Here is a 15,807-nt window from a genome sequence, read left to right on the forward strand (position 1 = left end):
AATGAGTAATTTCATCTGCCATCTCTAATTTTTTAAGTTAAAACTGTTAAATGAGCTTGGGAATATTATAAGCGGTATTATTTATGAAGTCAATAAGAATTTAAAGCAAGAGTGAAGCATGAACTAGTCATTCTAAATTTGTTCTTTCAAAAATGCAGACACTACACGTTGAATTAATCAATTGCTCCATTGTGGACTGATTTGAAACAGATTTATTTCTTACAACTTGTTCATGCTTCATGTAGGCTTGAAATACCAGCTGTTTGAAAACTTTTTTTTCCACCAGTCTGTGAACAATTTTCTCACGAGTTCAGTTCCAAAAATGAAAAGCTTTTTATTTCTTTTTGAAATGTTTGGCTGTTGCAGGTATTTATGCAGAATAGTAAGGTTGAAAGAATTGTTTATTCAGGTGTCCCCTAGAAACCATTTTCCATTGTTGGGGCAATTTATGCCAGGTTTTCTGGATGCAAAGTATTCCACAATCAGTTCTGAGTTTCATAACTAATAGTAATAAACAGTCCTAGCACTTGTCCTTCATTCGGAAGTATGTGATTTATAAGAAATTTGTTGAGTACTGTGGAGATCTGAAAATACATAAGCCCTCAACAGCTGATTGCTGTTTGATTTCAGGTTTACTACGTAATGGGCTGGGCCATCTCTGCTGACTGTCTTCCCCCTTCCTTGGTTGCGTTTGTGCCTGGTGTCACTGGAGAGGGAGCACGTGGTGTCCATAAATGCCTTTAGAGAGGTGGTCACCCTGGGAAAGACAGTGCTTTATTTCCCCCCCATCTCCATTTTGATTTAGTCCCTTCCCACTCTCCCTACCCCCACCCCCTTCATTTTTCCTGGTTTGCATTGCCCATAATGGACTTTACATGTAAATATTGAATGGCTACGTGAATGTATTTACTAGTGGTGGACAAAAAAAAAGCAAAATTACAGGTCATGGCGATTTTGGGGTGGGGGGGTTGCTCAGTTGTGTGTGATAACATTATGGGTGTAAAAACAAACCAAGTAATAGGCTTTGCTCATTGTAAAACTAACTTGAGTTATGTGAAAAACAAATAGGACTCAAAGCCGCACCTCCATCTCCTACCGACCAACCTCATCCCGCCCCCTTGACCTGTCCGTCCTCCCTGGACTGACCTATCCCCTTCTTAACTCCCTACCTACACTCACCTTTACTGGCTCCATCCCCGCCTCTTCGACCTGTTTGTTTCCTCTCCACCTATCCTCTCCTCTATCCCTCTTCTATCCGCCTCCCACTCTCTCCCTATTTATTTCAGAACCCCCTTCCCCTCCCCCTTTTCTGATGAAGGGTCTAGGCCCGAAACGTCAGCCTCTTTGCTCCTATGATGCTGCTTGGCCTGCTGTGTTCATCCAGCCCTGCACCTTGTTGTCTAGGACTCAAAGGAAACTGGGGCAGCACTTGATTTCTGGAAAACTCTGAAAGCACCTACTTCCAAACCATTACTAAATGCTGTTGTCACAAAAGACAGATGAAGGACACTACTTAGCCTATCTGGTTAAACCATCCAGAGAACCTTATAACACTTGTCACAATTTTATTAGTGATTATTATAGACTGTTAACGTGATCTCATGGATGTGGATGCTTTGGAGAAGGTTCAAAAGAGGTTTACAAGGATGTTGCTTGGATTGGAGTGTATTAGCTGTAAAGAGAGACTGGACAAACTTGGATTGTTTTCACTAGAGCGTCAGAGGCTGTGGGGCGACCTGAAAGACGTATATAAAATTATGAGAGGCATGGATAGGGTAGATAGTCGGGGTCTTTTTCCCAGAGTGTAAATGTCAAATACTAGAGGGCATAGGTTTAAAATGAGAGGGGGAAAGTTTAAAGGAGTTGTGCGAGGCAGGATTTTTATGCAGAGGGAAATTTGTTCCTGGAACACACTGCCTAGGGAGGTGGTAGAAGTAGAAACAATAGCAATGCTTCAAGAGGCATTTAGACGGATACATGGACAGGCATGGAATAGAGGAATATGGGCTATATGTAGACAGATAAGATTAATTTAGAACGGCATCATGGTCAGCACTGTCACGGTCAACCAAAGGGGTTGTTCCTATCTTGTACTATTCAATGTTTGCTATTGTTCTTGACCACACTGTTTCTACAGCCAACAATTGAAGGAAGCATTTAATACTTAATTGTAGATTTGTTCAGGTATGTTGAGCATTTGGGCTCTATTGCGTAGGATTTGAATTACTTCCATCAGCACAATATTAAATTTTCTTTTTTTAAGATGATTAGACAGAAAGTGTGATCACAGCCATAAGAAACCAGTTTCCAGATAACAGAGCATTGATGTCACAAATGTCAACATCATTCAAGGATGCACGTCGGTCCTGTAGTTTATATGTTGCACCTAACATTTATGCCAAATGTGGCCCATTGTTTCAAGCTCTGTAAGGCCTCAAACTTCATGCATGTTTTATTTATAAAGCATATCAAATATTTCATGGTTTTTTTCCTGGTGTTAATAGATATGCAGCATCATTCAAGAAAGTGGTCTTGCTTGTTTTTACTATCCAGTTGAGGCCAAGGGTCTAAACAAAAGTGGGTTATCATGTTGAGGTTTATCAAGATAGTAGTCAAAATCTGAGCAGTCCCTTTGAAAATGGATATTTTTACATGAATCCAGATAATCTGCAGGAGAGATTTATTTTTAACTTTTTTCCAGGATGTTTTGAATACAAAGTGAATAGTACTTAATTTAGTCTTTTTGTTTCTACATGCATACTGTGAAAGCTCTTATTAGTTGAAAGCCACATAATTACCAATAATGATGCTTCAAGATGATAGTATAAGATAGGGGTAGAAGTTAGATAGACCTTGGGTTTAGGGTAAAAGTTTGGCACAACATCGTGGGCCGAAGGGCCTGTTCTGTGCTGTACTGTTCTATGTTCTATCTGCTTCTCTTTGTTCTCCAAATTGCTCTGGTATCCATACCTCAGGCCGTGCAGGGTATGACTGAAGGTAGCTTTGTGTTTTCTGTTCTATGCCTTATCTTTTGTTTCTTTCCAAATATGTGAATTATTTTACAATGTGCACTTTCAAGTTTTCCAGTAATTCTTTTATTTGCAAGTAAACTATACATCAGAAAGATGATCTTGTTTTGAAGAAGTCTGAATATGTCGCCATTAGTCCTCGTCTAAGTAACATTCACTATAATAAAGCAACGATTGAATTCATTTTACTTTACACGTAACTACTTTATTTTCTGATACAATCATTATGACAATAATTTGGTTACATACCCAGAGGAATAGATAGAGAATGATATTCATAAAATCATAGAATTTCTGTAGTGCGAAAGGTTGCCATTCAGCCCTATGAGTCTGCACCAACCCTCTGAAGAGCATCCCACCCAGATCCAGTCCCTACCCTATCCCCAAAACCCTCGCATTTCCCATGGCTAATCCATCTTGTCTTACACATCCTTGGTCACTACAGGCAATTTGGCATAGCCAATCCACCTAACCTGCACATCTTTGGCTGATTGTTATAGTCATTTGTGCACTCTGGGGTATTTTAAGAAATGTAATACGGAAATGTTAGTTTTATTTTATGTCCTGTGTAACTCCAGTGTAACAGCAGCATAACTGAGTGTGTATTTGTTCATGTTTGAATAAGAAAGCAGGAGCTTTTTTAATATAACAAGGTGTAGAGCTGGATGAACACAGCAGGCCAAGCAGCATCAGAGGAGCAGGAAAGCTGACGTTTCGGGTCTGGACCCTATCTCTGAATCAGCTTTTTTAATATATTGCCCTCTGGAGGCAAATAGGGGAATGGTGTGAATAATTTCAGTCATAATATTTCTTAAGCTTACCAAAAGATATTATGAACTGCCAGGTGCCAAATTGAAGTATTTTACATAAAGTATTATTAAGTAAGTAGAATGGAATTGCAACTACTAAATTTCAGCATTCATTTAGGTATAGGATTGATGTAGTCTTCTGTTATGTTGGCACAATATAAAATTGTTGCTGTTTCCAGCCATGACTACACAGTTTCATATGGTTATAAAGGCAATATTTACCTACACATTGAAAACTGAAGTGGTAACTTAGCTGCATGGTGTACAGGATATTAAGAAGTTTGTAGTACCGTGTATAGTTCAAGCACATATCTACAGGCACTGGACTTGCTTTGACCTGTGCAAAGCCAATGCTAAGTTCCCTTGCAGCAGCAGCTATGTTTTTTCCTTTTTAAGATTCTCTTGTTGCTGAGCTTTAGCGCCTAGTATATATTGTGGGACATTTTACCACAGGTTTATTTATAGCTTTAATGTAAATCATCTGCTTCCCAAGGGCTAAATATAGTGATATATGTTCAATGTACCCTTTCTAAAAAAAATGATAAATTGTGACGTGAATTTCATGATGTCAAATCGGTTTTGTGTAAATCACCAGGTTTTAAACATTGTTGCCTTATATGCTTGTAAATTACTTACTTTATATACTACAAAAGCTAGTAAACTACTATTGGCTTCGGAATAAAAGTCTATTTTAAGAAAAAACTTGCTGAGTTGCCAAACTTTTAGCCAATTTTTTGAACGTAATTCAGAAAAATATGTTTTGTTTTATTCGTTCATGGAAAGTAAACGTTGCTGGCAATGGCAGCATTTATTGCCCATTCTGATTGTTCTTGAGAAGGTGATGGTGAGTTGCTGTCCATGCAGGGTAGTTACACCTTGAGCCGTATTAGGGAAGAAGTTCCAGGATTTTAACCCAGCAACAGGGAAGGCATAGTGATATAGTTTGAAGTCACAATGGTGTGTGGCTTGCTTGGAAACTTGCTTAGGGACAGCAGCACCTATGTCTGCTGTCCTTATCATTCTAGGTGGTGCAGGCCATGGGTTTGGAAGATTGTTGAAGGAGTCTTGGGGAATTACTGCAATCCATCTTGTCGACAGCATATACTGTAGCCACCATGCACTGGTGGACAAAGAGGTGAATGCTAAAAGTGGCTGGCATTATCGTGAATGATATTGAGCTGTTTGAGTGTTGGGGCTACACTCATCCAGTCAAATAGAAAACATTTTACCACAATCCTGATGTGTGTCTTGTAGATGATGGCCAGAGTATGGGGAGCTGGGAAGCACATTGCTCACAAAAGAATTCCCAGCCTCTTAATTAATGACCATTCTTGAGCAATTAGGGATGGCTAATAAATGCTAGCCTTGCCAGTGATGCCCAGATGCTATGAAAGAATGAAAAGGGATGTGGTCTCAATTTGAATTCCAGATAATTAATTTGATAGCAAGGGTGTCATTTGAAATGGATTGATGAATTTTGATGCTCAAAATACTACTTGTTTTTGGTGGTGTTTTGCAGTGAATGTAATAGCAACCGAGACTCTGTTCTATCCTATACAAGTGATCGCAGCAGGAGCTCCTACCTGGGCAGTGATGAAATGGGATCAGGTGAGACTTTACAGCAAATGAAATGTTATTAAAGCATGCAACCGTTTTTAAGACCGCACCAACATTTCTCTTCTCAAAATGTTACTCATTAATTTTTTGTTGCTTTTATCTCACATTTTGTATTTTAAAGATGAAATCTAACATGTCTCAACATTTTACATTTGTCATCATTTGGCACAAACCAATTAATTAAAGTCTATTGTCATCTGATGATGATGCATATGTTTCTGTTTGAACTGAAACCCTTAACTTGTGACAATAGAAATGCAGAACTGTACTGATTAGATTGATGATTGTTAGGTATTTGATGCTTATAGGACATTGAATGATTATTTGGGTAAAAATAATGTGCGAGGGTATGTGGAGGAAACAGGAGATTAGAACTTGGTAATGATGCTCATTTATCAAGTTGATGAGGCATGATGAGCTGAATGGTCTCCTCCTGTGTCATAACACTGTTGTGATTCTGTGCTGCATTTTCGAAATGTAATTACGCATGAATTTTCATATGAGCGTATAATTTCTTCTTCACTATTAAAACATCAAAGTTTATTTCTTCCCTGTATAATCCTAATTGGAAACTCGCAGATAATTATGGATACTATATGGAACAAATATTGACATTAATCCCCTCAAAAATGTGGAATGATGCTCCTCACTGCTAACAACTTTGTGAAAGTTCTGTGATTTGGATATGCTTTCTACAATAACTCTCTATATAACACCGGTACATGATTTGAAGATTGATAAGGTGAAATATTGAATCTTCTTTTATTAACCTTTATTTTATTTCTTTATACATTGAAATATGCTTTCTCAATTTTAAAACAGGAGATGAACTGCCTTGTGACATGAGAATTCCTCTTGACAAACAGGACAAATTACATGGCTGCCTCGAGCACCTTTTTAATCAGGTATGTATGCTTTATAATCACTTTTTTGTCCATAAATACATTTATTCATAACATTTTTAGAAAGATATTGCAAAACAGTTTTGACTTGAAAATTGCTGAAGGTGATGTCTCAGTACCATTGTAATAGTCTTAACGTTTGCAAAGTATATTCCAAGTCAGGCATACAGCCTGAAGGCAACATGTTTCACATTGTAAATGCACATAGTTTTATAGAAACAAATGTTTCTCTTTACACCATGTCCCACTTTGAGGTGCCTCAATATAATTTCAGTAATGCTGAGGTTCATAATGTATGTTTCTTGTCAGGCATACAGTTGTGTGTTTCCAACAGATTCCAGTCCCTCAGTGCACAATGGCTGAAAGGCCTTCAACAAGCTACCTTTCCCCATTGTACCTCTGTGGCAGTTGCCCCATGCTTTAGTCAATCCCTCAGCATCTGATCCTAAACTTTGGAGTCTCTCAGTCTGCACTTCTCTGTCAACATTGGTCCACCTAAAACTTGCCAGTGTTCTCGTGACAAAGAGTGTCTTTCACTGAGTTATGATCCTCCACCCATTTATCTCTGTGTATGTCCCTGCGAAGAGCTCAGTGAAGATAATATTCTGAAGGGCTTCCATATTGAACGCTGGGCACCACATCTCCGGGTACTAACCACACACACACCCCACATCCACTGACATTGTCATCCAGCATGTGCCAACCTCAAGCAACCCTCCTGGCACATCTCCAATACACTACTTCAGGCTGCACTGGCATCTATCAATGTAATGCTGCAGCACGGACACTGCAAGGATATACAATCAGCTCATGAACTGGACCAGCCTGCTTCTCCTGGCTCTTTGTTTGCTTTCGCAACGCTCGCTCACTCTGAGCCTATGTGAGCTCACAATGTCCTTGCCTAGCCTTTCTGAACTTTGCCCCCTCAGCCAGAGCTATCAGGTTGATATAAATTCTGTCTTGTCTTGCCATTTAGAGAAACACAAAGTCAGGAAACTGTCAACAGTTCTCAGTCAAGTCAAGGAAGATGACTTTAGCCAGGAGGTCCTGGCTATTTGAGTCAACTGCAGCCTTCAGTACTCATCCAGGAGCTTGGACATGGTCTGTCAGTGGCTCAGGTGGTTAGATAATGACACATAACGGATGAGGAGCAGAATGTAAGGTAGCCCACTACACATCTTGAGTCTTTCTTCCCATTATGGACTGTTTTCCTCCTGGAATGAGAGATGGTCAGGTATTATGGAAGTGGAAGGTGGGGTGGTGACAACCCTAGTAAGTGAGTAGGCTGTGCAGAGGACAAATAGGAATGGTATTTAAAGGTTTGGAGATGGATGGCAGTGACTGAGAAGATGTGGCAGTCAGTAGAGAGAGTTGTAGAGCATGAGTTTTATTGGAAGGTTTCTGAAGTAGTATAGATAAAGTGAGAGCAATAAGGGAAAAAGTGGTGCACTTAGGCTGCTGGAATGGAGAAGGTCGTTGATCATCTTTCATCATAGCTGTGCATCCTTGCCAATGGCTGAGTCAGCACTGATCTAGGTGAGATCGTCAGACCAGTCTGGCAAGGTCTGATGTTGTGGCTTCCACTGCTGGACCTGGGGTCGAGAAGGACGTCCCATGTCTGCATCATCCCATCCAGCAGGACCTCCAGGTCCCTGCCTGCAATGCAGGGTGCCAGTTTCCCCACATCTGCGATGTCTAGGGAAAATATCAGGAGATGTAAGGAACAACTCTGACTTATCTGGGTGCACAATGGTCCTTTAAAGCTGACATGGGTACAATGGATGCCAGTCTTTCAGTAGCTACCCACTGAGCGGTAAGTTGTTCTGGGAATGGTGCGTAGTAAGATGGGGATAGAATCAGATGAGAAGGATGCTGGAGGTAGGTAGTTAGTGAGGTAAATTTGAGAAGATACAGCGAGAAATCTCATGAGACCTTGCAGTGCGAATCCCTCTAAAAAACTTGATTTAATTCACAGAGTCAAAAAAACAAGAATCTGTCCATTTTTTCCCACACAATTAGACACATAAATAAGGATTAAAATATCGTCACCGCACACACCTTCAGTAGTGAAAATAACTAGGCAATTTGTTGCATCAACAGTTGGCATTTTTAGTGAGTTAATTAATGCTTAATACAGGTAAGTAGACAAGCATTACAGTGGGAATGGCAGAGATATGTATATATTGTAAATACTTAACATCAATTGAACTAATTGTTGAAGTGATCAGTGATTAGTGCAAAGAGTGAAGCATTACAGAATTACTTAAGTTTAGAGGGGTAAATGGTCTGGTAAGTATATTTAGGTAGACCATTTCTGGTAATGCAACTTTTTGAGACATTTAGCGGGATATAAATTCAAATTGATGCAAATTCATTTGAAGGTTATACAGTTGCAAATTTTCTTTAGCTTTCAGTCATTTTTGGCTTTCACCATATGAGCAATACCCTTTTTCAACAGGAAAGAGCTATTTATTCATATTGAAATTACTGTTAAGTGAAAGGAGGAAGGAGTAAATGTACCCATTGTCTATTGCAACTAAGAAGAATTTCAGACAAAAGTACATTTCTGTCTCTCTTAAAAACTCCTTTTAAATTCTATCAGCTGCTCAGTTGTACACTTTAACATCCTGGTATCCTTATCCAACAACTTTACCTCTCTCCTACCATGAGCATCACAATGAGTGATCGGTTTTAGTATTTGCTGTATACAGCTTGTGAAATAAAGCATAGAAACCAAGTATTGGAGATTGAAAAGAGTTTGAGATGCTCATTGAATTATTACAGGTGGATTCCATTGATGCACTCCTCAAGGGGTCAGTTATGGCCAAGGCCTTTGAAGAGACAGATGGCATTAGTACAGAATACAACATACAAGGTAAAAAAGATTCGTACTAATTCTGTCTACATTTCTAAATGGTGTTACATTAATGACCATTCTCCCTCAATCACTTGTACTTCAGTGTACAGTGCTTAGTGAGTTGCAAACCATTAGCAGGAATCTCCCGGGAAGCACTTCAGCTATGCGTCTACTTGTATTACTTGATTAATGCTGTTGTGAAAATATGGAAAGGCCCTATTTGGGGGCAGAAATTCTGCTCAACAACAAATAAGCATTCTAAAATATGGGAAGAAATCTTAAATCTGGAATTTTACAGACACAAAGCAGTCGATCCTGCTCAGGTTTTGAATAATACCTTTACAGAATTGTCCTCCCTGACGGCATCAAATTATCTAGCTGTGTTCAGTACTGATTTTTCTTGACAGGACAAAACAGTTTGTGTTTAGTACTAAGTAAAGCTGGTTCTTGCCATCTGTGCTTTTAAATGAGATTGATGACTGCAGAAATTAATATTCATTCACTTGCATTGGTTAAACACAGCTCTGTGTTTAAGTAGAAGTTTTACATTTGTTTTTATTTTTTGGTATTCTGTGGTGTTAAGATTTTAATTCTGAAAATATTCAGTTTTCTTTCTAATTGCGAACTACTTATGCAAATATGATTTCAAACTCATGACAAGCGTCTTGCTAAAAGAATGACCTTTGATTTTATTTACTTGGTTTAGCATCTATCATGGCTTCTCCTTCCCTAATGTATCTTTTGACTATTATTGGCCCATAGCTACTTTGGATCTAAACTGCTCTTGCATTTAACTGTATCCTTTTCGTAGAAGTGTCTTACATGGGAAATAATGACATAAAATCTGTATCTTCAATCACACGGGATTTGGCAATGCACAGTTAAATCATGTGCTCTTCACCATGTACAGTTATTATTGAAATGGCTACAGATTTCAGTAACAAGATTTTGATCACCTAATTCCTGGAATCATTCTTTAGAATTTCGACAGAAAGTTGACCAAAATATAAGATGTCGAAGTATAATCCAAACAAACGTGCAGGAGGACCCCTGGAATTTGCCTTGTTCGATCAATGCCTTAGTGGACAACGTACAGGAATATGTAGAAGGTTAGTTGCATATATGCTCTGAATTACTGAGACTATTTCTTCCATGAGTCACCTTTCAGCATGTTGTACAGCTGTTGAAAATAAATGGGTAGCAGTTATGTGTAAACAAATTTTTTACACCATTTCTTAATATAGCTAGACCATAATCTAAGAATATATGTTGATTTTGTGTTTGGTACAGAAGGATCTGTTTGGCTTCAGTCAGAGCTAAGTTGGAATAGACTGTAGTGGAAATGCATGCCTACTCAAATCATTACTGCCTGGTACCCTGTGATGCTTTATGCTTTAAATGGTTCAACAGATGGAATACAGTCTGCAGGCTGCCTTTGGATTTAATTATGATTCTAGATGTGGTTCATTGAGTTTTTGCCAACTTGGAGCTTTTCTGGAAGGGAACATATTCGAAGACTGACTAAAAGTGAAACTATTTCAGCAGCAGAGAGAGACATGTATACATTGTCTATTTTTCTGCTCTCTAAATACTTGAGATCCAGTGTAGACTTGATATAGTAAGAACTCTGCCTTAACATTTGTGGATTTATTATTTAAAGAAATGATAATTATTTCTACTAGATCAGTAGGATTCATATGTTTTCAGATCTTGATTGAAAATTTATAGTTACAACAGCAGTAGCCATTGCTAGCCAGTGGCACTTTTACTTCAGTGAAACCAAAGATCTATTTCTTTCTCTTGCAGTCAACCCCAATAAAACAAATATATTTTGAATGGCATTCACAGACAGATGTCTATGGCAATTATTCATTTAAATATTAAAAAGGTGCATTTCAAAAATATTTTTTTAAATGTAATTCATATTTAAGAATATATGTTTTGAGATTTTTAAAGTAATCATTTGAACCAGTACTTCACACTCTATCACTAAACATGCTGGTGGTATCTAAAGTAAAAATATGTTCTGCAGGTTTGCAATGTATCATTAGATATTTACAGTTTCTAACTGGAGGTAGGTTTTACACACTAGGAATTGTATGGATTTTAATTACTCAGATCTCCATTAGATGGTGAGCTCTGTTTATAATGAATATGCTTATGGGCTTCTTAGAGCTAAAAATGATGTATTATAATTTTGCGGAATTTTATAAATGAATTTTAAAAGTAATAGTTAGAAAAGTAATGATAAATATTTCGGAGCACAAGCTATATTTTAAGACTTTTAATTTCCCATGTTTGTGAGACGTTGCATTGGATGATACATTCATTTAAGTCTTAAGATGGTTATCTTGAAATTTTTGTACCTGCACTGATTTAAGAGAAGGTGCCCTTAATATAGCTGTAATACTTCAGTGTACTTGTAAATTGTGCTCCATAATGTTAAGTAATTGACTTACCTTTCAAAGCAATTTTCTCAGCTGCATTGCTGATTAAGAGCAACATCAACATTCATAAAAGAATAAATTGAAAAAAAAAGTGCACCAGTGAGCTACAATGGAACCAAATATATTGTAGACATCTCTACTAGTTCATACAATCAAATGAGATGAAGTGACACTCCTGATTCCAGCAGCTTCGATATTTTTCTAGACTTTTGCAGAGACTTTTCAAATATCATTCTGCTTGAATCAAAGGCCGTAAGAATTACAAAGCCATTGATACATCTCTTATATGTAGTATGTCTGTTTGTGTCAGTCTTTTTTCATGATATGAGTTTGACATGAGTTTTTAATGTGCTAAGACAGAAATAGTCCTCCACTGCCAGATTGTAAATCATCACTTGGCTCCTGAGGAGCCAATTTCCATTTCTTGTAAGTCCCATTTCTTGTATGCCCTCTACGCCTGAAGTAAACCCTGTATTTATTTTCCAGAGCTTAACTAAACACTTTCTCTCTATTCTACCAATTTCACCTCCTCATATCCTTTCACCTACGTTCCTCTATTGTTCCCTTCTTTCTTTCTCCTGTGTAACTTTTCTTCTTCCTCCTCCTCGTTTCACTTGTCTTCACTAACATTTTTCCCCTCCTCTGCTCTTCCCTCTTGCTTGCTGTTTCAATCTTCTCATTCCCTGATCTCCATCTTGGTCCAGTTAGCTCCAGAGCCCTGTTTGCTGGCTTGACCTGAACACTGCACTTGGTCTTGAGGAATCAATCCAGATTGAGCAATATTTTAATGTCTTATGCTATTCCAATCCTTAGAATAAAGATTCATTTAAAACCTATTTTCTTCATGATGTGTAAATACTGACATTTTAGTAATCTGTTTAATTGCTTCCACAGATGGAAAAAATCAATTGCTTTTAGCTCTACTCCATTGCACAGGTAAGACATATTTTAGTCATTGCAATTAAGCCAGAAGGGGCAGAGAGGAGAAGTATGTATTACATTATATCTCTATATACCATATTCCGATGAAATAAATATTACAGCTGTGAGATATATATTAACTTGAGAACAAAGTGGTGGCTCAGTGGTTAGCACCGCTGCCTCACAGTGCCAGGGACCCAGGTTCCATTCCAGCCGTGGTCAACTGCTTGTGTGGAGTGTGCATGTTCTCCCTGTATACGCATGGGTTTCTTCCGGGTGCTCCAGTTTCCTCCCACAGTCCAAAGATGTGCAAGTTAGGTGGATTGGCCATGCTAAATTACCCTTAGGGTTCAGGGATATGTAGGTTAGATGCATTAGCTATGGGAACTGCAGTTTAGGGGGATGGGTCTGGGTGGGAAGCTGTTAGGAGGGCCAGTGTGGACTTGTTGGGCTGAATGGCCTGTTACCACACTGTGGGGTTCTATGAAAGAGTCATAGTTATTGGTAAAATATTTATGATAAAAGCCTTGCAACTTGAATGCCAAAGTTAAGACAGAAGACCCATATAAAAGAATAGTGAGTTAATTTGGTTGTGGTCCATATATTATAATTTAGTAACTTGCTATGTATTTTCAGCTATTATCTCTTGATAGCAAATGAAAACCTTTAACTCATTTATACAGCACTATTCCTTAACAAACGTTCTGAAGAGAATTACTTCCCACTTAAAAAGTGACTTGCTGCAATTCTGTGGTAATGTTACATTGCCCACTTGGAACAGCAAGTCAATATGTCGTGTGAAAACATGTCATGAAAGTAAAATTTTCTGCAGGTAATTTTAATGGATTTGGGACCTCAGAATATTAAATGAATTGCCGTTTGCATGTTCTCTTTTTAACTTACATTTATATGACAAACTAAAATATTGTTATCAACTTTTCAAAACACATTTCATCTTAAATTTAGATAGTGCATTTCTAACTTCAGTCAAGGTAGGTTGGACTTCTGAAGTGATCAGTTGAGTTTCACATTGTATTCTATTGTGTAAATGCTGATAAGATTCAGTGTAATCATTTACGTCATGAGATGATTGATCAGTATATATGATGGAATTATTACTCTCGCTAGCCATGATTTTGTCAAAAATCTAACAGGGAAATGTTGATGATGGTTGACTGTCAGCATTTTCCATTGTAATCTCTTTGAATCTCAGCTCAATTCAGTATTTTAGCACAATGCGAGACTGACTTAAAAATCCTGAACTTGTGCTTTGTAAATTCACTTTTCTGCCTCAGAGTTCCCTCCGGAACAACCCAACCATCCCACACTTATCTCCACCCTCCCAATTAAAGCAGAAATCTATAACATCAATTGATTTAACAAGTCTTTCCTGCTCACGCTCACAGTTAGTCACTTCTGTTTCACTTCACTGGACAAGGCTCAACAGTGATGGGAATTCTATGATCTAATGTTAAACAATTGTCAATTATTTTTAAAAATGTTAACTATCTTCATTGTGATTCATGACTATCTTTTCAAAATAATTCAGTCTATTTTTAAGCACAGTGGCTCAGTGGTTAGCACTGCTGCCTCACAGAGCCAGGGACCCGGATTCAATTCTTGCCTTGGGCAACTGTCTGTGTGGAGTTTGCACATTCTCCCCGTGTCTGCATGGGTTTCCTCCGGGTGCTCTGGTTTTCTTCCACAGTCCAAAGATGTGAAGGTGAGGTGGATTGGCCATGCTAAATTGCCCATCGTGTCTAGGGTGGGGAATACAGGAATAGGATAAGGGCTGGGTCTGGGTGGGATGCTGTTTGGAGGATTGGTGTGGACTCGATGGGCTCAACGGCCTGCTTCCACACTGTAAGGATTCTATGATTCTACATCTCCTACCATAATCCTATTTGTATGTTCCAGTCTTTATTCTGATTTTAGTAAGATCTTTAAGAAGTGATTTAATTATTCAAAATTTTCATTTAATTTCTTGGTTGGCTGTCTGACATCCTTTTAATATGACTAGGTGTTTTGAATTCTTGAAGCTATCACTGCACCTCCATATTAAGAATTTTCATTAAACCATCAAATAATCCATTTCACAGCAAGAGAGTTCAAACTTTTGGCAAACAGGATGTAAGATCATTCAGTGCCAACTTTTTTTGAAGTCAGCAAGCACCCTTACTTTACCACTGACCACCAAATCTGGCCCACTTTTATTTCATTTATTTCTCACAGTAAGGTTGCTTCAGTGCTACGCTGATCCTTGAATCATTTGGCCTTTCATGACTGGATTTATTTTTCTGTCACAGATGCTTTACTTTAAGTTATTTGTATAATCCAGAGTCTACTTTGCTTCTATTTATTTGTTTGAGCAAGGCAAAGTTTGATTTGTAAAGAATGGAGCTAATGGACCTCAGAATCTTTGAGGTCAGATTATACTTCTCTAGTTAAGCAGAAGGTAAAGAACTTTACCTCTACTTTTCAAACATTTCTGTGGTATAAATGGTTTAATATATAAACATTCCAAGCTGTGTTATGAATGGATTTCCCTCAGCTGTTCATTCATTTGATTCAGGTTTGATGCTTTTTCTTATGATATCTGCAGCAGTAGTAGCAACTTCTGGAGCCTTTTGGATTTGATTATATAATTTACTTTGGATTCCTGGTGGCATTGGAACCTCTGTCATGGCTTGTTACTATGGTGTGTTGTCCCATTTGAGAGGACTTTGATTTATGCGCAGGGGCAGAGGTGCTTTTGACAAAAAGTTTGTAAATGTCAGATATGTTTGTTTTCTCTTAATTCTCTTTCAATATTTCTCCCTCTGACTCTGTCTTTTCACAAGCATCATTGCAAGGCCTCAGATGGGGCAAAATTGTGCCCTGAGCCATAATAGCTGTTTGTACTCCAAAGAAAAAAAATCCGAAAACATTAGTTGTTCACTACTGCACTTGGTTTGGTTCCTTTCTCTGACTTCTTGGTAATTTTCTCCTCTCTGCAGACCTTGAGTTACAATTACGCCGCGATGTCCTCTTTTGTCAAAGCCTTGTAGCAGCTATCTGTAGCTTTTCAGAGCAGTTGTTGGCTGCCCTGAACCACCGGTATAATAACAATGGAGAATATGAAGAGGAGAGCAAGGAAGCCAGCAAGAAGTGGCTTGAACAGATAGCTGTTACTGGGGTCCTTCTCAATTTTCAGTCTCTGCTTTCTCCAAGTGTGGTAAGTGAACC

The 15,807-nt window shown here is 38.2% G+C and overlaps 1 protein-coding gene across 2 annotated transcripts in view; it reads left to right on the forward strand.

The window, feature by feature from the left end:
* prex1 (phosphatidylinositol-3,4,5-trisphosphate-dependent Rac exchange factor 1) overlaps positions 1-15,807 on the forward strand; it is a 220,540-nt gene that overhangs the window by 187,325 nt on the left and 17,408 nt on the right. For both annotated transcript variants that reach the window (XM_020527744.2, XM_048608419.1), the window contains 6 exons: positions 5,358-5,446; positions 6,278-6,360; positions 9,142-9,232; positions 10,195-10,323; positions 12,556-12,597; positions 15,579-15,796. In XM_020527744.2, coding sequence (XP_020383333.1) covers positions 5,358-5,446; positions 6,278-6,360; positions 9,142-9,232; positions 10,195-10,323; positions 12,556-12,597; positions 15,579-15,796 — 652 coding nt within the window. The remainder of the gene's footprint in view (positions 1-5,357; positions 5,447-6,277; positions 6,361-9,141; positions 9,233-10,194; positions 10,324-12,555; positions 12,598-15,578; positions 15,797-15,807) is intronic.

The sequence above is a fragment of the Rhincodon typus genome, chromosome 19, assembly GCF_021869965.1.
Source record: "Rhincodon typus isolate 14 chromosome 19, sRhiTyp1.1, whole genome shotgun sequence".
NCBI lineage: Eukaryota > Metazoa > Chordata > Chondrichthyes > Orectolobiformes > Rhincodontidae > Rhincodon > Rhincodon typus.